General features: G+C 34.2%; 1 protein-coding gene across 2 annotated transcripts in view; it reads right to left on the bottom strand.

Annotated features, from left to right (window-relative positions):
- Positions 1 to 15260, bottom strand: part of LOC133185426 (diacylglycerol kinase zeta-like) — a 66476-nt gene extending 51216 nt beyond the window's left edge. The window contains exons 1-3 of one of the 2 annotated variants that reach the window (XM_061320621.1): positions 13818 to 15260; positions 6304 to 6409; positions 708 to 791 (exon numbers count right to left, since the gene is read on the bottom strand). In XM_061320621.1, the coding sequence (XP_061176605.1) occupies positions 708 to 791; positions 6304 to 6409; positions 13818 to 14794 (1167 nt within the window). In that variant the 5' untranslated portion in view covers positions 14795 to 15260. The remainder of the gene's footprint in view (positions 1 to 707; positions 792 to 6303; positions 6410 to 13817) is intronic. The other variant, XM_061320623.1, reaches the window with a different exon arrangement.
- Positions 15261 to 15791: the final 531 nt, after the last annotated feature.

Raw genomic sequence — 15791 nt, forward strand, 5'->3', positions numbered from 1 at the left:
AATTACAAAAACATGAAAACTCATTTCTAGGAATGATTGTTAAGCTGAAAATAATGATTCTCGAGATTGCATAATGCAATAAAAATCAAATCGGATACATTCATTAGGAATTAATTTTATAAGGAGTTCATAATCTATGTCCCTGGAGCTTTGTTATCATGGATATGGCTAAATTTCACAGCACTGTCATTTTTCTCATAGTAATTTAACTTCAAACCATTTCCAAGGCTTATATAAATGAAAATTGCTGGTTACAAACTTCCATTCCTTTGCCACAAAAGTACAAGCCCTAAATACAATGAAAAAGAACTATCTTTTTAATTGTCTTTTTTTTAACTTTGAAAAGACAAAAGCCATCACTGACTTCCACAAGCAGAAAATGATAATCATTATATTAATTCATTTGGGACATACTGGCCAATCAGACACAATAAATCAATAAGATAATTTCCTAACATGGCTGCAAAGTAAGAATTGGTTCTATAGACTCTTTATTTTTTTATTGCGGGGATCACTTTCTGTGAGTGTTCACTTGTGCACTGTTGAAATACGTTGTATTGAAGAGAACAGTCTACTAAACAATAATACAAGCTCAACATCCAACTGTTAAACTCCTAGTTTTACCCAATTCATTGCCTCCCAATCAGTAGAGAGATTAAGCTTTCTTCATTATAAGTATTGTAAGAATCTCACAACAGTCTACATACCAGACAATCTGGTTCCATGGCATAGCAGTAATCCCCGGAGGCATTAGTGTCCACCCAGAGGTGGTCACTGTTAACCGCCTGATCCTAAAATAGATAAAAAATAAACATGTACAGCTGAACTCTTGAATGTCGATAAATAGCTAGTGTCAAAGTGAGTTGGAAGTTCCAACCACTTTTTTCTTTAAAATTTTTAACCTCAGTATCTCACACCCTTGGATACCTCAATTTTTTTTTTTTTTCGATCCCATATACTGGATAGTTAGAGATAATGAGATTTGACTTATTTCAGCTAGAATACAAGAGAAAGAATTATTTAAGTTTAAAAACAATACTAGTGTTTCCATATCTTTAAAACACTTGAGTACATCCATAAACAAGAGGCCCACGGGCCACATCGCTCACCTGAGAGCTGTGGCTAGGAAAAAAGCAAAAATCAGTAATGAAAAGCTTACCGGTAAATATATAAGTGGTCCTAGCATACCCTAAAGGGAGGGGGGTATGATTTGAACAAACTTGAATCTACACTAATTAAGAATGCTTACATATTTCTTTGACTAACTGTGGCTTTTTTTCTATAAGTTTGTATTTTCATTGTGGTCCCAACCTACCCCCGGGGATCATGATTTGAATAAATCTGAATCTACACTACCTGAGGATGCTTCCATATAAATATTACCAATCATGGCTTTGCTGTTCTTGAGAAGAAGATTTTTAAAGAGTTTTCCTTTGTATTCCTATGTAAAACTTTGATCACCCACTGTTGCCCCACCCTATCCCTGGGGATCATGATTTGAACAAACTTGAATCTACAATACCTGATGATGTTTTCATATAAATATGACCAATCATGGCTTTAATGTTCTAGAGAAGAAAATTTTAAATTTCCTATGTATTCTTATGTATAATTTTGCTTGTCCATTGTGGCCCCACCCTACTCTGGGGTCATGATTTGAACAAACTTGAATTTACAGTACCTGAGGATACTTCCAAACAGATAATTACCAATCATTTGCTGTTCTTGAGAAGAATATTTTTCATATATACTCCTATGTAAATTTTGATCTTCCATTGTGGCTCCATTCTACCCCTAAACTTGAATCTACACTACCTGTGAATGCTTCCATATAAATATGACCAATCATGGTTTTGCTGTTTTTGAGAAGGAAGATTCTGAAGATTTTTCCTATAACTTTTACTGTCCATTATGGCCCCACCCTACCCCCAGGGGTCATGATTTGAACAAACTTGAATCTACACTATCTGAGGATAATTTCACATGACTTTCAATGAAATTTTAATGAAAAACTCCATGAAAATCAAAATGGAAAAAACAATACAGCATGAAAACAGTTCTCTAATCTATTTTGAAAAATTGCATACAGACTTTCAAGGACATCACAGAAAGATTCTGTAGAGACAGGGTACTGGATGACATTTGTTTTTCTATAAGTGCAAGTAGACAATTATCTAATAATGGAGATAAATGCTCATTTCGTGGAAACCAAAAATTTCTCGATAAAATAAGGGGAAAAAAATTGTTTTTGTTGCCAAAATATGCCTTGATAACCAATGATTGACCTCCCATTAGTTTTAGCAGATATTAATTGTGCCTGGAACCAATAATTAATAGAGAGTGGCATGCCACATGTCTTTCACATTTCTATTCTTGTGCAGTGAAGTATAATGTCATATTTCCTATAACTTGTTATGTCAGGAAATAATTGAACATTCATCATGAATTCAACTTTACAGTAAACCCCACCCCATCCCCTTTTCCAATTGGTATGAAAAGTTGCTTGGTATTTATTTCTACCACTGGAGCAGAGTAAGGACAAATACAGAAACATAGGTAATCAGAGATTACAGAGCTCACCTCAACAAATGTTTCTTTAAGTAAGGCAAAGTCCAACACTAAACTAATAACCTTGGAGTGTGCATCCCTAGATGCAACATTTATGCAATTTTGGTCTGATAGGTCTTGCAGTTACCTGGGAATAGACTTATCTGAAAACTTAAAACTAGTCACTCATCCAGAAAACATAAGTCAAATCCAGCATCCGAAGCAAGTTTGAGATTGTTCGTCCCTTGATGCATCATCCATGCAAGTTTGGTTCAGATAGGCCTTATAGTTACTTGGAAATGAGATCTGCTCCATAAACTTTAACCTGGTTACTCATCCGGAAAATGTAGGTCAGATCCTGAAGCAAGTCCAGTAGTGTGAATCCTTAGACGTATCATCCATGCAAGTTTGGTCAATATAGGGTTTATATTACTTGGAAATGAGATCTGCTCCAAAAACTTTAACCTAGTCACTCATTCGGAAAATGTAGGTCAGATCCAGCATTTGAAGCAAGTCCAGTAGTGTGCATCCTTAGATGTATCATCCATGCAAGTTTGATCAATATAGGGTTTATAGTTACTTGGAAATGACATCTGCTCCAAAAACTTTAACCTAGTCACTCATCTGGAAAATGTAGGTCAGATCCAGCATCCAAAGCAAGTCCAGCAGTGTGAATCCTTAGATGTATCATCCATGCAAGTTAAGTCAATGTAGGGCTTATAGTTACTTAGAAATGAGATCTGCTCTTGAAACTTTAACCTGGCTACTCATCCTGAAAATGTAGGTCAGATCCAGCATCTGAAGCAAGTCCAGTAGTGTGAATCCTTAGATGTATCATCCATGCAAGTTTGATCAATATAGGGTTTATACATACTTGGAAATGACATTTGCTCCAAAAACTTTAACCTGGTCACTCATTCAGAAAATATAGGTCAGATTCAGCATCCGAAGCAAGTCCAGTAGTGTGAATCCTTAGATGTATCATCCATGCAAGATTGATCAATATAGGGTTTATACATACTTGGAAATGAGATCTGCTCCAGAAACTTTAACCAGGTCACTCATCCGGAAAATTTAAGTCAGATCTTGCATCCGAAGCAAGTCCTGTAGTGTGCATCCTTAGATGTATCATCCATGCAAGTTTGGTCAATATAGGGCTTATAGTTACTTGGAAATGAGATCTACTCCAAAAACTTTAACCTAGTCACTCATCCAGAAAATGTAGGTCAGATCCAGCATCCGAAGCAAGTTCAGTAGTGTGCATCCTTAGATGTATCATCCATGCAAGTTTGGTCAATATAGGGCTTATAGTTACTTGGAAATGAGACCTGCTCCAAAAATTTTAACCTGCTCCAAAACTTTAACCTGCTCCAAAAACATTAACCTGGTCATTCTTTAGCTGAAATTGCAGCATCTCAAACCTTGACTGATACAATGAAACACACTACAAGCATCCTCCATGCATCTCTGACTAATATAGGCCATAGATGTACTTGAAAAGAAAACTGCTCCAAAAACCTTAACCTCGGATGCTGACGCTGAGGGTATTACATAAGCTCCCCAACTCTGTTGAGGTGAGCTAAAAATCAGCAATAAATCCAACATGTAGATAAAGAAATGGATATATGCTTGTTCAGAGCTGGAAAAAAAGAGCAAAATTCCAAAGACTTAGAAAGATCTATACCATCACTATCTTTTTATGCCCACAAAATCAAAGATTCAGGGATAAATAGTATTTGGTCTGTCTATCTGTTTGTCTGTGAAAACTTTAACCTTGTCCCTAAATGGTCAGTGCTAGGGCTTTCTTATTTCACACAATTATATTCCTTCTGACAAGACTTTTTCATCTTTTGGTACCAACATTCTGATCTCTTGACATTGGATTTAACCTACTTTTGAAGAAATTTTATCAAACTTTAACCTAGGCGATAACTTTTGAACTGGGCTTTCATATTTCACATGTGAATTCCTTGTGACAAGACATTTTTATAGCTCAATATTTTTGACCTCTTGACCTTGGCATTAGATCTACTTTTGAATGGTTGCTGCTAAAGCTTTCATATTTCACAATTTTTTGTTGTTATAAGACCCTTATTTGGGTACCAACATTTCTGACCTTATGACTTAGGAGTTTGGCCTACATTTGGAAAATTTTAACCTTGTCCATAACTTTTCAACGGTTGGCACTAGAGCTTTCATATCTCATATTTTATTCCTTGTGATAATACCCTTATTTGGGTACCAACAAATTAATCTCATGACCTTGGAGGTTGACCTACTTTTGAAAAGCTTTAACCAAACTTTAACCCTGGCCAAAAATTTTGAATGGTTTGTGCAAGGGCTTTCATATTATATTCTTGTGACAATTAAGACCTTTCATTTTTGACCTTTTGACCTTGGAGTCTGACCTACATTTGAAAAAATTTAACCTTGGCCATGAATTGCCATACAAGGCATCAATGTTTCACAAACTCATTTTGTTTTTGAAAGAGATATGAACATCATGGAAGTAAGGAAAATATACTTAGAAATGGAGGGATGAAAATCATCTTGGCTATCGTTCATTCTTCTTCTAAGTTAAGAAAATTTTCAGCAGACTTGGAGAATACTTTGCAACAAAATTTAAAAGTGCTAACATCCACACTTTCTCAAAAAGAACTGTTTATATGAGAAAACACTGTGTTGGATATTTTAGAAACCTTGAACAATTCTACCCCAAACCAAACATCATGGCAAATGGTGTCATGAGCAAAGACGTGATTGTGAAACACTGATGCTCCTCAAAAGGCAGTTCATTACCAAGTTTAAAGGTCAAGATGTCAAAAATGAAAGGTCTTATCACAAGGAATACACATGTGAAATATGAAAGCCCTAGCAAAACACTCAAAAGATATGGCCAAGGTTAAAGTTTGGTAAAGTTCTTCAATAGTAGATTAAACTCCAAGGTCAAGAGGTCAAAATGTTGGTACCCAAAGAAAGGTCATGTCACAAGATCAAGAGGTCAAAATGTTGGTATCTAAAGAAAGGTCTTGTCTCAAGGAATATGAGTGAAATGTGAAAGCCCAAGCTCTAACCATTCAAAAGTTACAGCCATGCAAGGTTAAAGTTTCTGTGGATAAGGAGCAGGGGTTCTAATACCAATCTAGGGAATGTTAAACAAAATGAAGTACATGTTATTGAAATTTCTCAATGAAAAAGACTTGGCTAGCAAGTGAAAGACATATTAAAACTGGAGATGAATTTTCAAGATGACAAATGCCCTTCTTTCATTTTAGGAACAGCACAGAAATGGGCAGACAGAGAGTTAACAACTTACTCCCTAGTCATAAAACTTGGACCTCCATCACACTTTTACATAAGGAATTCATATGGAAATTGAGACTGCATGAGATCAAAACCGAGCTCATCTAAGTTTTTTGGCCCCCGGAGCCTTTTCACCCTCCCCTGGCTTTCAAAATCACCAGCCTTTATATTACATCCCTAAATACACCCCTATTTAACACAACTGAAAATGATTTTTAATTTCCAAAGGCAATTTAAAGATGCCTCATGAAGTTGTCATAGTCAATAGACACTTGTGCATTAATTAATCCAGTTCAGTGCCTAATATGCTGTATTATATAGCATTGCATTCAATATACTGTTTGAAAATAGAAACATCTTAAAATATGATGTTTAGAGACATACTGGAAGTATATTAATGACCAATAAAATTGACATCTTTTTGTATACATTCCAGTTAAAATGATTACTTACTGCCCAGTCCACCGTCGACCGGAGTTCCCTCCTCCGGAATCCGGATTCCGCATGACTCGGATGTAGGTAGTTTGTATTGCTGAATGTGCTCTTAGAAATAGCCTTCCTAAAAAAATCAAAATAATTATTTCCAACAATGCATCATATCATCAACTTTTGTTATAATCATATCAATTTAATCGGTTATTCTGTACAGTTACTATATTTACCCTGTTTACATTACACAGGCTTTTTTCATACATAGATAAAACCTTATGCAAAACTTAATTAAAAACTTCAGCTTTATATCACAATTTATAGACTGTGAATTAAGGCACAATAATAATCTAGGTGTCAAAACAGATTAAATATGAGAGTGAAAATAGCTTTTATATATCAAATGATAAAAGAATGCATTCTAAAGAATGTTACAGTAAATGTATTTTTTTTTTTTACTGTACATTGCGTCATAAATCACAAGATCAAGTACATATAGATTTTATTTGTTATTTATGACAATGTGAAATGCATAAAGCTTTCATTTGATACCTAAAAAGGAAAAAATCCTTTACTAACAGTTTGCTTAAAATTCCAATCTAAATTCTTATCCCTCCTGTAAATTCAGTTAAATCTGCAGATTACCCCCCTTTGACAGATACTTAAGTATGCTCAAATAAATAATAAAAGCTGTGTATCTGTTACAATTAATATTCTGTAAAATAATCAATCCAATGGCACATTCCCTGAATTTTATCAGCATCACTGTTAAGTACATTAATACTTTGAAGTGAAATACTAGGCGTCTCTCAATGCAGATGTAACTGTATGTAGGTAATTGGAGCTTCATAGTTCCATTTTTTTTTTTAAAAAAACAATACAAGATGTGTTATATTGCATTGAAATTTTATATTCATCAGGGTATGAACAAACTGTTACTTAATTCCAGTCCTCTTTTTGTCACCAGCAAAGGTATGTCAAATATGAAAGACTAGCGGGATATGAGAATCAATATTAGAGATTTAATTCATGAAGTTGTATTTTTTAATTACTAATGAAAATTTTATCTATTTTAAAATATCCTAATTTTATCTGGGTTTTTCTCCATTAAGATAAGTAAATTCCTAAGTAACAGATAAACAATAATTAATAAAATAATATTTATTATATCAACCACAAAATGATTAAAACTAAATAAAACTTTTAACCAATATTTCTAACTAAACTACATGTACTATAGATCACTTAATTTTTGCAACACCTTATTTTCGCGAGATTCAGTTATAAAATTTGCTATTTATAAGCAATAAAAAAATTTAAATTTTCCTGATTTCGGTCATTGCTTTTTATAATCTTAAATGATATAAATATACGTAAGAATGAAACTTTCTCATGCAGACAGTCTCGTGTAATTATGTGAAAATAAAAAATGATTTACAGTGTCCTTTTCATTTACTATATAAAATTTTTAAATATTTGAGATAAAATTTCCTTCACATTTATTGTGAGCTTTAATCTGCATTAAGAATTTTAAGACTTATAATTCATGTATCAATATCCATTTTCATGATACTGAAATTTCAGATTCTGCACAGAAGAACTGCTCTATGTTACAGAATTCCTCTGTAATTTTGTAAGAGTTACTCAGCGTAATAAATGTCTTGTTGTTGATTGACATACAGCATAATACTGCAGTTCAGTCTTCCATGTTTACATGTTAGAGATTATACAGAAAGAACAGATGTTCTGAAGTCTGCCCTACATCACAGGGAGATACTGCAACCCTCTCACATCAAAAACCAGGAAGCTGGCTGCAATGTAACTCACTACCAGGGAACTGCTACTTACAAACATAATTGTTAAAGTGTAATATTATTCAGTTTTAATTTGTTTACATAGTTTTAGCCTAAAATGTAACAGATCTAGGACTATTAATGCCCTAAGCAAGGACACTAGTAATCATCTAATAATCATCACATGCAACTCATCTTAAATGTTAACGCACAGTGGTCAATCTCATAAATCCATATAAACAAAAAGTATATCCACAGCAGGACAGACAGACAGACAGATGGAGGGGAGGGCACTGAGATTCCAGTATAACCCCTCAACAACCTCACTGCAAGGGGTATAAATAGAACATCAATATATCATATTGCTTATATAGCAATATATGATACCATGTGCTTGAATTTTCAACGTAATATATACTGAAACGCAAAAGAAACGCAACATCATATTTTAGGGGGAAATATTACATACAGGATATAATTGTGTATCTAAAAAGTAAGGACATCTTCAACTTTGTAATTATCGGTAATTTAACGGTTGAATGATTTTCATACCATTACCGGAAGTTAGGTTTGAGTCTGCTTAACAGAAATCAAAAATTGCATGTTTAACAAAACATTTGTCAATAATATTGGGTTTTAAGGATTTGTATCTGTTCATCATAAATAATGCAGCAATGTTCCGAAAAATAAATTCCCCTTTCTTTTCCGTAAGCGATGCCAAGGCTTTCTGAAAATGACTTAAGTACGCATTTCCATTGCTCTAGCTGGAAAATCTCAAAATAAAGGTGATGGAGAGTTACAGATGCAAATATGACCCACATCACGCCTCAACAGGCTCTTGCATATCAATTGCATGAATGACATTCCTTGGACCGGAAGTCCAAGGGTTCCTACACTGCGCTTGGCTAGAGAAAATTCGACCTCATTATCTGAAAAACAGGCATTTAAAAATGGCAACGAATATTTCTTTCGCTCAGATCTCGAGATTGATGAACCTATTGCATTGTAGAAATCAAGCTGCAACTGTTGTGCATGGCAGACTTGCACGCTGTAATTGAATGGCCGGGGTGGGGGGTGTTTTAAAGTCATGTGTTACTTTCTAAAGTTAAAAGATAATCATTGAACATTTTTATCAAATCTCTGATGTTTTTAAATCAAGTTTTACCCTAGTGTATTCATTTTTGAAAATCAATAGATAAAAAATTCAAATATTTGTAGATTACTGCTTGTTGCGTTTCTTTTGCGTTTCAGTATAACTTAATAACTGAAATTTGAAATACTTTTAAAACAGTGGTCAATCACCCAAATCCTCTAAACAATACAAAAGTGTTCAGGGCGAAACACAGACGGTGAGACCCTTGGAAACACCAGAGGACTGGTATAAGGTACGTAGGAGGAGAGTTCAATAATAAATTATCATTTTAAGATGCTATAATGTACAGCTCTTTCTTAATTGCCAGCTGTCTTCTACTCTGGACTAGCTGGCAATCTTGCTGGTTATACAAAAAGCATCTGCCTTAATTTTGCATATTTACAATTTCAAAACTAGCTTGCATACAGAATAATGCTTAAAGAAAAATGTCATTTAATAATACTGTATGTACCAGTACAGTATTTTATGTGATCTTAAAGGTGAAGGTTAGTAGACTAGGGCTATAACAACTACACCCCATTTCTCCTGCTGTGTCTGCCTTTCAGTCTTGTTAATATATAATTTAAGACCTTGTCTGGCAAACTGCATGTGTCTATAAGCTATAAACAATTAACTAACCCAGTTACCTTACAATCAACCATCAAACTTAAACTAAGAACCTATGCTTCCAATGGTTCAAGGACATTAAATCATTGCCTCACTTATAGCAACTTGTAAAAAATATTTAAGCTGTTAATTGCAGAAATGCAAGATCAGACCCCCTGAAAACAGTGTCGTATAAACAATACATGATTTAGTGCCAGAAACTGCCGAAGGTGATTACCTCCATATAAACAGGAAGCCAGTTATTAATTTTATATCAAAAAGACAATTTACCGTAGTCGCTCGTTAATGTTGCTGTGAAGACAACCAACATAGCAAGATCCAAAATCACAATTCATCCATTTGGATACCCTTCTCTTCATATTCCAAACAATAAAGTATCAATTTCTTAAAATTTTACACCTTTATAAACATAAAGGTCCAATAGCACAGTATGCAAAGAAAGGCTTTTTCAGTTTAATTCTAATAACACAACTCTTCCCCAGCAACACAAATCCTGTATATCAAACTTATATTCAATACTTTTCAAAATATTGTGTTGAAAATTTCAGCTTCAAAAGTTCATTATCATTTCCCATAACAAGCTCAACTTATGATAAAAACTAGCCTCTCAACAGGATTGTGATAAAATGTAACCAATGGACTTAGATAATGAAAAGAAACATGGGTTTATAATCACATTTTGAGATTAAAAGCTGCTACTCCAAGTTCACAGAGAAAAGTTCTGAACCAAAAGTGTGAATCAAATCACTCAGAATTCACCAGTTTTATCAGCTGAAGCATGAAATTCAATTTTTGATTTTTTTTTTTTTTTTTTTTTTTTTTTGATGTCTCTCCTTGTATAAATTATTGGTTAGGCATAATAAAAAAATTCCTAGAATGTTATCCCTACCCACCCCAATTTCTTTTACCCCTGTCTCGATTTTCCTTATTTCTGCATATTTTTCTTTGTCTTGATTCTGATCGGGATCACTATTTTCAACTTACAATTCAACTTTCATTTAAAATCCTGCAAATGTTGGGGTGAATTTTGCCGCTGACAAGATGGTTATTGCTGTATTATGTATTAAACAAAGATCATTGGTTGTGAAAGATTGGTGAGAATGTGTAGTAAATTACGGCTATGTATATATAAATGGACCTCTACTATGACTTTTAACTTGGGGATAATGGATAAATCTGCACTCAGACTGATTGATCAGTCAACAAAATATCTGTAGAATAGAAGAAATAAAAAATATAAAATAAAATCAGCCCACCTGCCTCGATTTAAAAAAAAATTAGATGAGAATCTAGGAATTTTTTTTATCATGGGCTTATTTCTGTCATGTTTTAAACCTTAAAGTTTACGGTTCTTTTACATTAAATTTAACTTATAACAGAAAAATATGTACGTTAACCCTTGTTTTCATTGAGCCTTTGACAAAAATATTAAATAAAAAGAAACAATATTGAATGCAGCATTTGAAAGACAAAATTGTCTCAAAAAATAAAACACAGAAATTCTTTCTCTTGTTTTGGGAACAAGTGGATTAAATGTACAATATACAAATGTATATACAGCTAAACTTCGAAATCTCGAACACGGATATCTCGAATACCCTGGATATGTCGAAGTAAGGCCGTGGTCCCGACGAAATTTGCTTAATAAATGATTAAAATAAACCCCTCTACGTCGAACACGGAAATGTCGAATACCCCGGTTATCTCGAAGTAAAATTTTGTACCCATTCATTAAAATCACATGCGTTATCTCGAAGTCAGGATAATTTTCTGCACTGATGATCAAGTCCGTAAGGTAAACTGGACGCTCTATTGATAACACCCACCTGTCTGTCTCGCACGGGTTACCTGTGTTCCTGTGATCAACAAATAATAGCGCGATAATTAAACGAAGTGTATGTATGGCTTACCTTGATTTTAATTATGCAAGCCAAGGTTGTGTGTATTGGTCTAATGCATACGTGTGTATGACACGTTGTTTTGTGGCTTGGGTACGTTTATCTTGATAATCGCTATTTAATGCTATGTGAAATATGCGCGCATACATAAATTATGCATATGAAAGTGAAAATCATAAACATCGAGGTAAAACAAAATTCTGTAATTTAATGCAATTAGAATTTATTTTTCCTATATGAGCGTGCAGAATTTACAATCGTCCGTACACACCAACATGTGAGCGTGTGTCGCAGTGAAAACTTGTGCTATAGTGTCCTGTGATTCAGTGTTGTTCTGTTGTTAGACAAACGTGCTTGATTCTTCTTTTGCATTTGATTTTATTATGGTAAAAATAATTTTCTTTTCACTGATTATACATATATGAACATGTTTTTCTTATAAAAGAAAATGTATATTTCGTTTTCGTTATTCTGACAGCAACCGGTTTTAAATTTACAATGCATAGACGATATCCGGTAATGTATACATGGGAAACGATGCTAGCGGTTGACATGCCGCGTTGGTAGAAAGATTATACTTCTGTGCATATTATACAAAGTTTTTTTTTTTATTTTGTGAATTATGAAGAGGATGTAAAAATCTTTTTATTGTTAAATACATGTACATGTTTATTAAAGAAATCGTATACAGAATTTCAAACAAGAAGGAATTTGACATGTTTTTAATATTAAGTGTTCACTGCACTAAGTTTATTTGAAGTTCATTTGAATTATAACCCTCGATATGTCGAACCCCTGGATATCTCGAAGTTCATCAACGGTCCCGTCAACTTCGAGATAACGAAGTTAAACTGTATTGCCAATTTCTCAATTTTCGGGGGAAATATGAAAAAATTAAAATATATTTTTTGCAATACTTTTAATTCATTCATGTAAATCCTTAGAGTCATCAAACAGATCAACAAATTTCCGGATCTGCAAAACAGATATAAAAATAGGTTGTCACTGTCAGTTACATTTTTTATAACAGTGTCCCTTTAACTATCCTTATGATGTTCAGGCAAACTGATTAGTATAGTTTCCTAGTGACATATGTGTGCCCCCTTTTTTCTGGGTTGTTTATAATCTGATTTTCTGTTTCTCCCCTGACTAAAGGAGGCTGAACTCTTCCTGTGTTTGTTTAGGAATTACATCATTATTTTCACTCCTGATTTCTACTGTTTGCACAGCAATCTTCAGGATTTTTATTCTGATAAAAGCTATTTTTATTCGTCAAGATGTTCCTATATTTGCAACTTTTATCTAGGTTATCATAGTATTTAGGAAAAGGAAAAGATAGGTTTATAAAATTCAATTTGTAATATTGAGAATAAATTTTGTTTTTGCCTTATGAATTAATTGTCTTGTTGATACTCTAGGTATTGAACAAAAATCAAAAAACTTCACACATGTCTTTAATAACGGTCTAAAATGATTGGATAATGCCATAATAACTACTGTAGATTCCCTTAATATGTGCAAGGAATTTATTAACACGTAATTTTGTGAGAAGCACCACTCCAAAAATAAAATTACCCACTTTTAATTTTTTAATCCTAAAACACATGTAAAACCTCTTCATAAACAGACCATTTGCGAATTCATGTTCTTGTAATCTGATGTCTACTTAAGTCATTTCCTGATATTCAGTACACATAAAAATGGAATTTACAGTATTCAAACTTATAATTTTACTGGATCTGACAAGTTGCTTCATACACTGCACCAGAAAACTTGCAGGTTCTTTAATTCCATTATGCATGGAATGCACATCTTTCTACATAACAAAGCATGAAGATAACCTTGCAATACTAATTGATATAGTGCATCTGCACTTTTTTTCTCCTCTTGTAAGAGTTCCAAAGAAATTATGTTTAACAGAGGAAGGAAATTTTAAGATAAAAAGGCTTTAAGCACTGGAAATTACAAAATTACATGAACATTCAAGTTTAGTACAAAATTGTTCATGAGTTTGAAAGTTTTTCCCTTTTGTTTCCCTTTATCGGTGTGAGGAATGGGGGTGGGGGTGGGGTGGGATATATAACTTACGGTGATCCAGTAATGGCTTTGTAATGTTTTTCCTCCTCTGTTGGTAAATTTACATCCACGGATGTGGATCGTACTTGAGATTTTGAGCCATCATCTAGTACTAATCCCTCATCAAAAGAGTCCTGTCTCTGTACCATTCCACGATTTGGACTAACTGGTTTAACTGCTACATCTGAGTTGGAATTAGATTGTAATAAAGCTCCATCTAGAGAGGTGGATCTGTGTTGACGAATAACAGGAACTTCCAAGGTAACAGCATTTGTGTATGGACGGTCATCTGGGGACTTGCGATTGTCTGGAGAAGGGGAATGTGAATTTGAACTCTTTGGATAGCCGCAATCAGGAGAACAGCTCTTATTTCTACCTGTGTCACTCAAATACGGCTCAGCCTCACTTTCTCTGTCATAGTGATCTCCTTGTGAAGATTCATCTGACAGGTAGAAGTCTATATCTGATGTTAAGGAGCCTTCATCCGATGAAGTTGTATAGCTGGTGCTAGAACCTGAGGCTAGGTGTTCCTCACTTCCCAAGTAAAAATGTCTCCCATTTACTTCTCCCTGTTCTTTTTCTGCAAATCTCTCCATGTGAACACAATGTATGCACAGCTTGGGGATTTCCATGGAAGTCCGTCGTTTTCCTCTGGGAATCCGTAAATGATTCCAACTCTTTGTGGATTCTCTTTCGGATGTATTGTCATCCGAGGATTCTGCACTCCAACTTCGTGACCCTATGGTACAGGAATCAAAAGAATGACATCTTCTTCCTGTCATGATTGGAACCTGCAGAAATTCATTCTTCTCTGAGCTCAAGGAACTAGAGTCAAAACTGGTGGACCTTCCTCTCTGCTCCAAAGGCACCTCAAGGCCATTGGAGGTCGAGCTAGGCTCCTCAATGGACACATTTTTCTGCTTTGATAAGCAAAGTTTTGGAATTTCAAATGTCGGAGATCTACTTCTAGATTTTCGAAACAGATGCATTGTTTTTTTTACAGGTTTTGAAACGTCGCCTTCTAATTGCTTTCTGAATTATAGAACCCTTATCATGCTGCCATAAAGATGAATGAAGTGCACATAACAAGAATGCACTCAAGAATTATGTCACCAGCACGAACAAGAAATCTTCAGATTTACAGCTTTGCTGACAAACAATGAAATCAATCCTACAGTCTGCAGGGTACCTGCACAAGCTATTGTTCTGTGACAATGTCAAGCATTTCTTTGTGGGTTTCACCAATATGGCACCTTCTAAGCAATGAAATGTAGATCAAGAAGAGGACCAATTCTCAAGATTGAATATTGACAATTTTTTCCTACACTAGAATATCTCCTGCTCCTCTGCCGCTTACTTGGAGAGACAATAGAATTTCCTGGTGATTAAAAGCAATAACTCTACAAATCAATATTTACCTTCATGCACTATTACATTAATTAGTACCATACACCTGGTGTGTTTAACTAAAATGCTCCAGCTTTCACATCCTAGGAAGAAAAATGTCTATGTACATGAAAAGTTCCAAATCCCTTCCACTAGTGAAAAAAGATGAACTAAACAGTAACATCACATATCTTTTTAAAAAAAAAAAATTATCAGAAAAATAACAAACAACAAACTGTTTTCTCCTCTAGAAATCTCTAAATAAAAAGTCACATTTTCTCCAAGGCTAAGTCATTAAAGTCCACTGCCAAGAATTTTTTCAAAGTTAAAAATAAATAAATATAAAACACTGAAAGTTCCCAAACATCTTCCACATTGAAGTTCTAGAGAAAACTATATAGCCACATTGTAATATATACAATGTTTGCTGGAGGAGGGAAATTCAGACGGATCAAAGAGTCTAACAGCCAATCACAGCATCTGGCAGCCGATGAGAAAAAAAAATCAATCTGTTTGACATTTAATGAATGAATGTTTGTACTCCAAGAAATCTATACTATACACACAGTTTTACAACTATATAGGCATTTCATGCTGAAA

The sequence above is a fragment of the Saccostrea echinata genome, unplaced genomic scaffold (assembly GCF_033153115.1).
Source record: "Saccostrea echinata isolate AGI-Se365-2 ecotype Australia unplaced genomic scaffold, CSIRO_AGI_Sech_v1 ptg000012l, whole genome shotgun sequence".
In the NCBI taxonomy this organism is placed as follows: domain Eukaryota; kingdom Metazoa; phylum Mollusca; class Bivalvia; order Ostreida; family Ostreidae; genus Saccostrea; species Saccostrea echinata.